Source organism: Mastigoproctus giganteus, unplaced genomic scaffold (assembly GCF_048544385.1).
Source record: "Mastigoproctus giganteus isolate SK-2022 unplaced genomic scaffold, ASM4854438v1 scaffold_18, whole genome shotgun sequence".
In the NCBI taxonomy this organism is placed as follows: domain Eukaryota; kingdom Metazoa; phylum Arthropoda; class Arachnida; order Uropygi; family Thelyphonidae; genus Mastigoproctus; species Mastigoproctus giganteus.
In genome coordinates, this window is record NW_028328295.1 from 1,004,351 (window position 1) to 1,018,076 (window position 13,726).

General features: G+C 36.7%; 1 protein-coding gene across 2 annotated transcripts in view; it reads right to left on the reverse strand.

The window, feature by feature from the left end:
* LOC150074877 (microtubule-associated serine/threonine-protein kinase 3-like) overlaps positions 1–12,244 on the reverse strand; it is a 644,779-nt gene extending 632,535 nt beyond the window's left edge. For both annotated transcript variants that reach the window (XM_090389436.1, XM_090389435.1), the window contains exon 1: positions 12,179–12,244. In XM_090389436.1, the coding sequence (XP_090245562.1) occupies positions 12,179–12,219 (41 nt within the window). In that variant the 5' untranslated portion in view covers positions 12,220–12,244. The remainder of the gene's footprint in view (positions 1–12,178) is intronic.
* Positions 12,245–13,726: the final 1,482 nt, after the last annotated feature.

The following is a 13,726-nucleotide window of genomic DNA, read 5'->3' on the forward strand; positions in this document are numbered from 1 at the left end:
GCAGTTCCTAAAAAGGGAGACAAGTCCCTCTCATTCAATTATCGTTCCACTGCAATTACTTCTACTCTTTCTAAAGTAATGGAGAAATTAATTAACCGCCAACTCTCAAACTACCTAGAAACCTTCCATCTGATTAACGATCACCAGTATGGATTCCGTCAGTGTCGATCCACTGGTGATATTCTGGCTTATGTTACCCTTTTATGGACAAATTCAATGGAAATGTTTGGTGAAACAAGCAGTTGCTCTTGACATCTCAAAGCTTTTGATTGTGTTCAGCATAAAGGTCTTCTAAACAAGCTTCAATCTTATGATTTGCCAACTGATTTTTGTAATTGGCTATCCAGTTTTCTCTCTGATCGCTCACTGAACATGAATGCAGATGGCTCTCTGTCTTCTAACTTCTCCACTAATGCAGGTGTCCCCAAGGGTTCAGTTCTTTCCCCCACACTTTTCCTCTTGTATATTAACGACGTTCTTCTATTGACTAGAAATCCTATCCATAGTTTTGCCGATGATAGCACATTACTTTCCACTTTCCATTTTGAAAAACCTTGCCCTGCTCAATCAGCTTCAACTTCTCGATTATCCTCTACCAATTCCTTAAATTCCGATCTCCAGGTAATTCTCCAGTAGGGCAAAGACAACTTAGTTGATTTCAATCCTTCTAAAACTCAGTCTCGTCATATATCTCGCAAAAAGGATTCTTCTGCTCCTATGCTTATCTTTCGTGACACTCCGATTTCTAGACAAAATGATATATCTCTTTTGGGGATTACCCTGACATCTAATCTCTCTTGGCACAAGCACATTACAAATATTCCTTCCTCTGCATCTAAAAAACTTAGTTTTCTTTTCTCTGTCGGTGTTACTTTTCTTCCAAACAGCTGTTCACTCTGTACAAATCGAAATCCGCCCTACTATGGAATATTGTTCCCACATCTGGGGTTGTGCCCCCAAAACCTCTCTCAGGCTCCTAGATTCCATTCAGAATAGAGCAGTTAGGTTAATTAATGACTCCTCTCTAACAGAGTCTCTCCACTCTGTCTCATAGACGTACTGTTTCTGCTGCATGCCTTTTCTACAGATATTTCCATGGGCACTGTTCTTCTGAACTGGCTTCTATAATTCCAGCTCTCTCTCTTTCAAAGCAGTCCGAACACGTGCCGCCACCAGCCAAAATCAATTTACTGTCCAACTTCAAACTCACAGAACCAACTTTTCATCTTCCTCGTTTATTCATTCCACTGCCGTTTTCTGGAACAACCTTCCTTCATATGTATTTCCTGAGAATTACAGCCTAAAGAATTTCAAGTCTAATGTCAAAAAATATCTTCTTTTGCCTTCTCAACCTCCAACCCAAGCACAGTACTAAGTACTATAGGTTCTAATACCTCTCGTGTTTGGGGTTTTTTCATTAAAAAAAAAATTTTTTTTAAAATTAATATAAAGACACAAGTTCCAAAAAAGACATCGGCTCAGATAAAATGGCACAAAAAATAGATTATTATGTACGATAGTAAAAGACTCTGAACTGGGGTAACAATTGCAACTGGCCTTATTCCCACGGAGAGCAAGGGAGTGCAGGTAAACAACTTAGAAAAACTTTTTATTCTTTTGCTAATTTAACAACTCATCCTTCAGAAAGATGTTTTTCAGAATGCTCTTGATGTTGTAGCTACCATAAACTGCTTTTGTTTACACAAAACTAATTTCTAACAAGTCAGTGCCATCCTTCTGGAAGTAGAGAGCCGGGTGGCCGGGGGCAATAATCAGATCGCTCTGCCAAGATTTGTATTAAACATATAAAATGACAATATTTATTTCTCACAGGGTTAAAAAGAACTTTGTAATACATATTAACCAAATTTTGTAATAAACAAATATATTTACATAGAAAAGCCTATCCTTTCACAGGGGAATGGTATGTGCTTCATATAAACGAGTACTTTGTGTAAACCGAGTTTGTTTAACAAAATTTTACTGTACTAGTTATTAGCATTAGCACTCAATTATGATGCAAGAAAGCAAGTTTATACAGCATCAGCCAAAAAAAAAAATAAAAAAATAAAAAAATATCCGATTCACCTATTCATTCCCTTCAATAGTTTGTCTAGTTCTTCCTTGAATTTATTTATGCTATCCACTTCCACAACAACAGATGGAAGTTTGGTTCGGCAATCAACCACTCACTGACTAAAAGCAAATTTCCACAATTCTATTCTGCAACTATCTTTCCTTAGTTTGAATTTATGCCCACTCAAGTGCGTAATCAGAGCAAGAGGAAGAATTCCACCAGCATTGAGCTTGCTCAAACCATTCAACGCCTTAAACACCTCAGATCACCTCGAAGTTGCTGGTCTTCAGACAATGCACTTCGCTGAACTTAAGCTTTTCTTGGTCCCCCCCTCACCAGTCTTGTTGCCCTTTTCTGTATTCATTCCAGTAGCTCTACATCCTTCCTAAAACAAGGTTTCCAGACCTGTATGCAGTACTCAAGGTGTGACCTGACCGATGTTTGATAGAAAGGTATAATCACCTCCTTATTCGTGCAAGCAACGTTCCTGTATATCACTGACAAAACCCCATGACTTTTCCTGGAAGCCTGTCTGCATTACTCAGAGAACTTCGTGCCTGATTGCACAATCACTTCAGGTCTTTTTCACACTTTACTACCCTGATTGTAGTACCACAGACTTGGTACGGGGGATACTGCAACCCATATGCAGTACTTTGCATTTGTCAATGTTAAACTACAGCTGCCATTTCTCAGCCCATCTGCCAAACTTTTAGATCATGATGCAGTAGCATACTGTCATTAACAACCCTGCCAACCTGTGTATCATCTGGAAACTTGGACATTAGGCCTGGTCTACCTTCATCAATATCATTGATAAATATACAAAACAGCAATAGGCCAACATCAAACCCTCAAGGACACCACTAATAACATTAGTCCCCAAAGAGTAGTGTCCACTGATCACACATTCTCTGTCTTCGATTATTCAATCATCCCTATAACCACAGCAGCAAATTGTCCTTAATGCCATACTGCTCCAATTTTTACAGCAGTCTTTTACATGCAAGAGAATCAAAAGCTTTCCAGAAATCCAAGTATATGATATCAAAATTATTTTTTGCATCCACTTCCTTTATGACCACATCATAGTATCCAATCAAATTGGACAGACAAGAGTTACACTTAACAAATGCATGCTGTGTCCGAAATATAACTGCAATCTTGTCTATATGATCCTGGATTATTTCTTTAACCAGTTACTCCATTATTTTTCCTGAAACAGAAGTTACACTAACAGGCCTGTGATTACTTGTGTTTCCCTTTGATCCCCCTCTATGAATTGGAGAAACACTTGCACTTCTACAGTCGATGGGATTTATGGAATTTTTAAGTGAATAAATCCCATCCACCCCTTCTTATGTTTAACTGCAACAAGTTCTCTCCACTTTCGCCTCAATTATTACAAAATCATTTAGCTCTCTGCTGGAATTTGATATACTTTCTGTCTCCACTACCCTACAGAATTCCTCATGTATGAAGGCAGATGCAAAATACTTATTCAGTTTATCAGCTACTTGAGCAGAATCATCAACAGTTGAGCCATCAATGTCAAGTGGACCAATCCGATTCAGCCCCTTCCTTCTAGAGTTTACATAATTAAAGAAGCATTTTCTGTTTTTCTTTGCATCATTTGCCAAAGATTTCTCATAATCTGCCTTCGCTTGCCTAACCTCCTTTATGACTTGATTACAGAGCTTTTAACTTACAATTAGCTTATATCTACCATAGGCATCTGTTTCACGTGCATCACATGCATTTTTCTTTTCAGTCATGAGTTTCATCAGTTCATCTGACATCTATTTAGGCCTATACCTTGAAGAGTATTTCTTAGTTGGCATGAAAAGCCTTGTAGCTTCTATGATTAATTCCTTGAAAGTTTCCCAATTAGAATTTGCTGACGATAACAACATCAGTTGGTCCCACTGCATAGAATTTAAAAATTGGAACTACTTTAGTCACCTTTATGAAAGCAAAAACCCCTCCCTTTACCCTTGATAATAGTTGCATCTCTAAGTAAATCCCAAATCAATAATACACCATGATCATTACCACCTAGTGGTTCCTTTATCTGCAGGTTCTTAATGAATGAATGAATAATCACTGCTGATAATTAGATCAAGAGTATTGCTCCCTCTGGTTGCCTCTTGAACATGCTTCTGTAGAAAACAATCGTCATATAAATTCCTTAGTCTTGCTAGTGCACGAGTGACCAAAACACAAGTTCCAGGTAGAAAATTAAAATCTCCCATTGTAAGACCTTCTGATTTACTGACCTACTCCATTTCTCTGTACAGCTGTTCACTGTACTCATCACTGTCATCAGCCCTATAAAACACTCCTTCATTATAGCTTTTTCAGTTTATATGTCATACCAAACTGAACCAACATTGATCTGGTAACCCATGTCAACTGGATGCACTGTGTTAGATTTTGTGTTTCCTAACTAATAGCATAGCTCCTTTCTATTCTGTCTGTCCTTTCTGTACACATTTTACTCCACATATTCAAATTCTGCATTCCTTATATCTGAGTGGGATATCATGTCTTTGATATCCCAACAATGACGGCGTTTGATGTCTAGACCTGCACTTCAAATTCATCAAATTTATTTACTATGCTCCTAGCAGTGGTTTACATGCAAGTATACATGCACTTATTCTTACTCTTAGTTATCCTAACGCAGCCCATATATTTGCTTGTTCCAAGATGAATGTTAGCAGTCCTTGAAATCCCTGGCACCTTGCTTTCCAGGATGCTGCTCATTCCAACAGAAACAGTGTAAGAATCACATTCACATCTGCCTGCAGCTACTGCTGCGCTTTTAGTATATGTATCCTCCCATGTTTTCCGACCTGCTTAACACTGCCTCGATAGCACAGCAGATATTCTTTCGCACTTTCTATTTAAATGTATCCCATCCCTGTACAAGCAGTCACTCCTGTTAACAAGAACAGAACATGCAGAGAAAAATTCTACTCTATGAGCCTTTCACGATCTCTCCAGGGCTGAATTGACTCACAAGGCCCTAATCATATACTGCCTCCTATCGCATCTTGGCAGAAGTGCAGACTTTGAAATGTAGTTGTAACTCACAACTTATTTATTTTTGTCAACATTAACTTGTACCTGTTAAATAAGTCCCAGATCTCCTATTCTTAATGTCATTAGTGCTAGTGTCAAACAATACCACCTTTTGTGCCCTTAAAAGATGATATCTGAATGACATCATCATCAACTTTTCCACCTGACACACATACCCTGGTCCTATTCCACTTGAACATTTTGCACAATATATTTCCAGTTTCTTTAACAGAATCACCGACAACAATTAGCTCCTGTGGGACCAGTGCATTCTGCCTTAGGGATTGCTGCTGCTGTGTTGCCTGTTAATCAAGTGCAAGGTCCAGAGTTGATGTGGGCATCTGAGAGCTTGATGGGTTCCCCCCAATTGAAGTCTTTCAAGGGTATTCACCCTGTTCTTCAAGCTCTCATAAAGGCCCATAACAATCCTGGGTTCATGCTTAATATCTTCACACACTTTACACTGAGCACAGATGACAATTACTTCCTTCAATTCTCCCCCAAGCGGCAGCACTCCCACTATCTTGTTTTCAAACTTTTGAATAATTTCAAGTTTTTGTTTAATTTGAAAGCACAACTCTTCCATTAGCCCATAATTTTCGAAATTTCTAAACAAAAAAATATAATAAAATAATAGTTACTATAAAAAAAAAAAATTCCGACATCCATGACATAAATAACGAAACAAAATTTGTCTTTTTGCGATGCAACAGAACACAACAATTGACGCAAAACATTAAATCAAACTAAACATTTGGTCGCTTTTTTTTTTGTTTTATGCGGTAGGTGTGAAGACAGCTGGAGTTGCAAAATAATAGGTACACTCATCTCCCAATGACGACATAACGCCGGTTCTTCTCGCTTATTTACGACTTGCAAAATATTTGTTTATACAGTCGGTCCTCGTATAACACGTGTTTACATAACACGAATTCGATCATACACGATTTATAAATAGGGGAACGTTATCTTACATAACACGAACCGAATTCGCTTATACACGATTCGACTTTGTGTTTACAAGAAATGGCAGTCGAACGCGGAATCACCCCAACCGAACGCAACACGATAGGAATGAAGAAGATTCTGAAAATGTATTTATGTGTTTTATATCAGTGAAGGGGAAACACATTTCACCATAATAACGCAAAAACCAACACAATTCCAGCTATCGATATAATAGCAAATGCAATTAGATGGAGTTTACTACCAGTTTATAACAGATTCCATTAGCAGAAACGCAACTGGAAATTATTTTTATTGTTTTATGGTAGTAACCCCCAGAAATGTGCTTTAGTAAAATGTGAGGTGTTAACAGTGTATCTCGGCCTTTACGGTGTTGTTTATTCAGTTGCTACATGCGCGCAGCTTTGTTTATGTGTATCAAGCGTGCCTCCTCGTTTTATAATTGTGCTTTATTCCCTAAAAATAAGTAATACTTAAAAGGTGTGAAAAGGAAGCGTTCTGGCTAAGATACTGCAGATTTAGAGAAAAAAAAAGAAGCAATATCGATAAACAGAGGTGGACTGGATCAAAAATTCTTAACCGGGAAAATTTATAGTAGCCTCATACTATGGTTTATGGCCAAAATCACACCGGCCTCCGGCCCACCGTGGTTTCCCCCGTAAGGCTTCTGTCCACCTCTGTCGATAGAGAAAAAATATGAAATTGTGAAACGCTTTGAGCGAAATGAAAGGCCATGTGATATTGCACGTGCTATAGACCTAAATCAGGCAACGCCGAGAATTACAAAGAATGCAGAGAAAATAAAAACAACTTTCATAGCAGGAACAACTCAGTGTAATTAAAATCCATTAGATTAAGACACAAGAACTGGAAGAAATGGAACGGCTGTCATCTGTTAGGATAGAAATTCAAATAAAAAACAAGTTTGCTTACGATAGAAGCAAAAGCATTAGCATTATTTTATTACGACTTACGTATTATAAAATACGTAAGTATTTTATTACAACTATTTTATTTAATATAATAATTTTTTTACGAATAAAATACGTATTTTATTCGTAAAAATACTTTTTTAGTATTAAAAAATACTAAAAATACTTTATTATAATATTTTTATTACGTATTTTAATCGTTATAAAATACTTACATTTTATAACGATTAAAATCACCCGATTATTTATTGTTTGGTAATGTTTTGGTTCCAAATGTGTGTTCAATCTTGCGTGGTCGGCACCTAACCCTACTTTTCCCATAGGGCCTGTTGTTTATATTGCACGATTTCGCATTGCACAAGGTTTTCTAGGAACGCAACTATCGTGCTATACGAGGACAGACTGTACCTATTCTAATTATTACTTGAAATTTATGATTTCTGGTAGAGTTTTTTTATTTTTTTTTATTTAAATTTGGAGTCTTGAAGTGTCCTGGTTAATCCAGTCCTGGTAAATCGATAGTCTGCTGTACATTATTATTACAGTATTTTATGTTGGTAACGTCTTACTGTGTGTTTAATATATCAATTAAACTTTATTATACGAATGTACATACAAGAAAATCACAATATATATGGGATCAGCAGGTGTTTGCTTATATCCACAGTTTCAGCCATCTGCGGTAGGTCTTGGAACGTGTCCCCCATGGATACTGTATTTGTTGACATTAGACTTGAACTTCTGTAGACAACTATTTTCAGGAAATACGTATGAAGGAAGGTTGTTCCAGAAAATGGCAATTGATTGAATAAACAAAGAAAATGAAAAGTTGTTTCTGTGAGTTTGAAGTTGGACAGTAAATAGATTTTGGCTGGTGGCAGCACATGTTCGGACTGATTTGAAAAAAGAGAGTGGGAATTATAGAAGCCAATTCAGAAGAACAGTGCCCATGGAAGTATCTGTAGAAGAGGCATGCAGCAGAAACAGTACGTCTATGAGAAAGTGAGTGGAGAGACTCTGTTAGAGATGAGTCATTAATTAACCTAACTGCCCTCTTCTGAATGGAATCAAGAAGCCTGAGAGAGGTTTTGGGGGCACCACCCCAGATGGTGAACAATATTCCATGGTAGGGCAGATTTGCGATTTGTACAGAGTGAACTGAACAGCTGTTTGCAATAAAAGTAATGCTAAGAGCAAAACAGAACACCAAGTTTTTTAGATGCAGAGGAAACAATATTTGTAATGTGCTTGTGCCAAGAGAGATTAGAAGTCAGGATAATCCAAAAGAGATATATCATCTTGCCTGAATCCTTTTTGCAAGATATAAGACAGGACTGAGTTATAGAAGGATTGAAATCAACTAAGTTATCTTTGCCCCAATGGAGATGGGCTTTTGAGGAATTGGTAGCGGCTATTCGAGAAGTTGAAGTTGATTGAGCTAAGCAAGGTTTTTCAACCTGGAAAGTGGAATGCAATGTGCTATCATCAGCAAAATTATGGATAGGATTTCCAGTCAATGGAAGAAGGTCATCAATATACAAGAGGACAAGAGTGGAGGAAAGAACTGAACCTTGGGAGACACCTTCATTAGTGGAGAAGTTAGAAGACAGACAGCCATCCACCATCACCCTTAGCAAGCGATCAGAGAGAAAACTGGATAACCAATTACAAAAATCAATTGGCTAGCCGTAAGATGGAAGCTTGTTTAGATCTTTATGCCAAACATGGTCAAAAGCCTTTGAGATGTCAAGAGCAACTGCTTGTGTTTCACTGAACTTTTTCATTGAATTTGTCCATAAATGGGTAACATGAGCCAGAATATCACCAGTGGATTGACACTGATGGAATCCATACTGGCAATCGTTGATCAGACCGAAGGTTTCTAGGTAGTTTAAGAGTTGGCAATTAATTGATTTCTCCATTATTTTAGAAAGAATATAAGTAATTGCAATGGGGGATTTGCCACCCTTTTTAGGAAGTGGGCAGATATGACCAAATTTACAAGCAGAAGGAAAAACACCTTTGGAATAAGAAAGTGAAAAAACGTGGCAAAGAATAGGAGTATATTCAGTAGCACAGGTTTTGAGAATGTGGAGAAATACCATCAGGGCCTGGAGCTTTCTTAGCATCAAGATTTCTCAGAATTCTTCTGACATCCTTTTGGTGGAAGACCACAGGAGGCATTGCATGAAGCGTGATGGGAATGGTGGGAGGTGTCCATTTGGTTTTGACAGAGGTGGGAGCAGAGATGGGTAAAAATTGTGGCCAATAGCTTAGGCAAGAGACCAGAATGCTGTGCTACCATTAGGGCAAGAAGCAAGTTTTCTACTCTCTTTGCCTGTTCAAAATCTTGTTTGGACTGATTAATAACTGCTTTACAATTGTTGCGAGCTTTGGTGTAGGCAGAAAATGAATCTGAAGAATTGGAAACAAGCCAATTAGGATATGCAACGCTCTTCTCTTGAACAACCTTAACGCATTTATTGGAAAACAAGGTTTAGATAAAGGACGAGATTTTAAAGTGGAGTGTGGGATAAAGGATTCCATTCTTACAAAAATAATTTCACTGACACGATCTGAGCAAACTTTGACATCAGAAGTTTTGAATCAGTACTCCAATCAACAAAAATAAGAAAAAAATCTCGCAGGTAATCCCATTTTGCATTCTTGTAATGCCAAACAGCACGAGGTTGGGAATAGCCATGAGATAAAGGCTCCATTGGAGAATAGACAATCACCGAGTTTTGATATGAGGTGCCTAAAGGACCACTCACTTTGACTGTGTACTTAGAAGGCTTGTTTGTTATGCAGTAATAATACTATGCACTGGTTATGTAATGAAGTTTATGTTATTGAATATATATATATTGGAATGTCAAGTTTATGGTATATATATACAGGGTGATTCACTACCAGTGCGAAAAACTTGCAGGAGATGTAGGGGGCACAAAGACGAATCGGAATCACATAGCATTGCAGGGTCAGAAACGCCTTCATCATGCGGTAGAGGGCATTGAACGGGAGGTCACATGAACAGCGATCCAGCTGGAAGTCAGCATTTGCGAACTGTTTCTGTTGAGAAACCAAGTAGCAAAAGTCCTCCGGAGTGGATAATCCGCAAGCTTCAATGATTGGACACGTTGCAGATGGTATGAACTCATTTGGTTTGTGGACAGTATCCTCCAGACAATGGATTGGAAATACCCAATCGTTGGCCTATCGCTCGAGTACTCATACTCGGATCGCCTTCTGCAAGACGTAGGACATTCTCCTCATTGTCTGGCATCCTTGTCGTTCGTTCTCGATTCATGGTACCTCTCGTGAAACAACCAGTCTCACGTAACCTCCTGTGCACACGTGCGAAAATTATGATAAGGAGCACGCCAGTGCTGGGAAACATTCCTGGTACAAGCGCAGAGTGGTGCTCCCGTTACAGTCCGCAACTCCATACACGAGGTGCATGTCAGCCAGTTCAACGTTTGAATACTCGTCCATCCTACTGCCCCGGGAACCGGTTCGCAAATGCTGACTTCCAGCGGGATCACTGTTCACGTGACCTCCCGTTCAACGTCCTCTACCGCATGACGAAGGCATTTCGGACCCTGCAATGCTATGTGATTCCGATTCGTCTTTGTGCTCCCTACACCTCCTGCAAGTTTGTTGCACTGGTAGTGAATTAACTTGTATATCGTATCTCCTACCAAGTTTTAGTTACATGTATTATGCTATAAGGTTGTGTGTGTAAAATCGTAGTTATAATAGACAATAAATTTATCTATTGCCAGCTTACATTATTCAAACTCTCAAGTGACCTATTTGCGATAATAAATCCATACCAAATCACTAATACTAAAGGCTCTAGAAATAATAATAATGCCATACATTGCGGACTATGTGATAAAATTAGGTTATTAAAACATGTATGCAGTGCTATAAAATTTATTTTATAAGCCTCTTCTAATACTAATTACACTGCTACAAATCTACGTATAAACCTCCAAGTATCTCCTATATCAACACTAAAACAATGTCGGCAAAATTCGAAAGTTCTAATTGATACAACAAAATGCCGGCAGAAGTAGACTGTGGTTTTTAAGCAATTACAAGGGCCAAGTAAAGAACAAATACATCAAATTAATCAGGGAATTACAAATAAATACTAAACTTCTAATTTAAAATCAAAAGTTAGAGATAAACATTAATTTCAAATCAATAAATAAGTTCCAGTTAGTCGCTCCAGAAAAAATGTATTTTAATCCTGACCCCACTAATACATAATCTTGCTTCGTTGCATCACTTTGCTAATCCTAATAGTTAAATTGAGTCAAATGGCAAACAGAATGAAATTCACAACTAAGCCCTAGAGGACTCCATCCTCATGGATATAAATTCTAAAAATAGCATTATAGGTAACATCTGGGCATTGACTTCTTCAAAGAGTATTATTAGTCAGGAAGTTATGAACGCTGGTGGGCAATCTCTAATACCAAGATTATGGAGACCTTGGATGTATTCCACAGTGTCAGATTGTGTCAAAACTTTCCTAAACATCAAAGCATTATAACTGCATTCTGTGATGGTAATCAGAGAACTTATAGTATTTAAGCAGTCAAATTACTTGCTCTCCCACAGAACTTGATTACCTGTCGGAGGGCATTTATTTTACATTAACTAGTTAAATAAAAGTAATACCCAACATTGCATCTGCTATTATACAGACAACACTAAATATATATATCCCTAAACTGTAACCATATTTGCTAGACATTATTAACCACATAATACGTCTAAATTGTGAAACAATAAGCAAGTAATGACAGAGGTGATTTTGACTCTGTTTCACTGTTCATTTATACAAGTCATGGATCTCTAATAAATTTTATCACTACTGATTCATTATTCAGATTGTCATGAAAGTTACTTGTAGCTTACAAAGCAGTTTCTTTAATTGAATTTTTATTTATTTTATTATTAATTTTTTTAATTTGAAATGTTTCTGTTGAAATGAAATTAAAATCACTTAATTTTAATTTCATTTAATTAATTAATTAATTGAGTCTAGCATTAAAAATACAACTACACATTTTAAGTGTATAAAGAAACTTAAGGCTAACATTACCTTTTCAGTGATACACATGCAAAGTGTTGGCTAGGAGACATATTTCTGGGGCTTTCTAAAGAACTTCCTGAAGGTTAAAAATAAAATATTATGTACACACAAACACAGAAAAACCCACACAGTACGTATATATATTTAGTTATTATAATAGAATGTAAGTTATATAATTACAGATGCACACTTGTATGTTGTCAATTAAGATCATTATAAAAGTTACATTAAAAAACAATCTTACATTAAAAAATTAAAACAAAATAAACTAGATTATGCAAAAAATACAATAAATTTAAGACATAGATAAAATTTAAAAAAGAATATTAATTAATATAATTACAAGTAATATAAAAATTTTAAATCTTAAAATTAATATAAATATAAATTCACATTTATCATTTACAGAGATTGTGCCATAATATCAGGCTTGATGTAGCCAACTGGTCAGTATGGAGGTACAGTAGCACCACTGTTTCAGTTCAAGATCATGTAACTGTTAAATACAGTAATGATTGTTTTCTTATCAAAATGATCAATTGTAAATTCCCCTGAACAATCTAGCTAATTCTGAACTACAAACAAAATGCTAACTTCATCAGCAACTAATACAGCCTGATATCCAATGAAAATGAAAGGCTCGTGGATATCCATTTGTTATTTGTTCCCAATGTTACTAAATGATTAAAACCGAATATCTCCCTCTGTAGCTGAATTTTTTTTGTGAATTTAGAAGCTCAGTATGTATTAATAATATAAACTAGTCTAGTGAGTATAATAATACCCACTGGAATAGTTTTCCTATTCCAGGCTGCTGTAAACTAGTAACTTACTAATTCAACCAACAGTGATATTTTACCATTCTAATTTGACAGGAAATTCAATTACAGATATAGATATTTGGTCAATCATTTAGTTACAGTGAGTTACAAATAACAGAAATGAATATGCACAAATCTTTCATTCTGACTGGATATCGGGCTTTATTAGTTCCTGATGAAGTCACAGCCTTATTTTCATATAGATGAATGGAAATTTATAATCTAATGATTTTAATTTTAATTAGCAATTTTAGGTCAACTGATATTCTCATCTTAATTTTGTGCTACTCTTCACATAATCTACTTAAAATGTAATTCAGGCATTAAGGCAAAGCATGTGTGGCCCTCCAGCTGATTATCATTTCCAGCTTTAAACTGTGATAATCTCATTTTGTATTCTTACAATGGTCTGTATTCTTAGGTCACCATGATATAGCTGAGTAGTCAGGCAAGCGAGTGCAATTGCACATGCTCTTTGAGTGGGCCAGGGTTCAAACCGTGACTGCTAAATACAATTAACGTTTGTATTGGTTGATTTACTGTAAACTCCACTGACTTGGTAGTCATGCCGGAGTATAAAACAAGAACATACAGGTCTTCTAATTATGAACTCAATGCAGTCCTGAAAAGCAGCTTATATAAAGCAAAAGTTCATAAATTGGGAGCAACCTTTTAAGCTGGCTCTGACAGTTATAAACAGGCAGTTCCCAACTTTACGAGTTAATTCGTTCCTAGC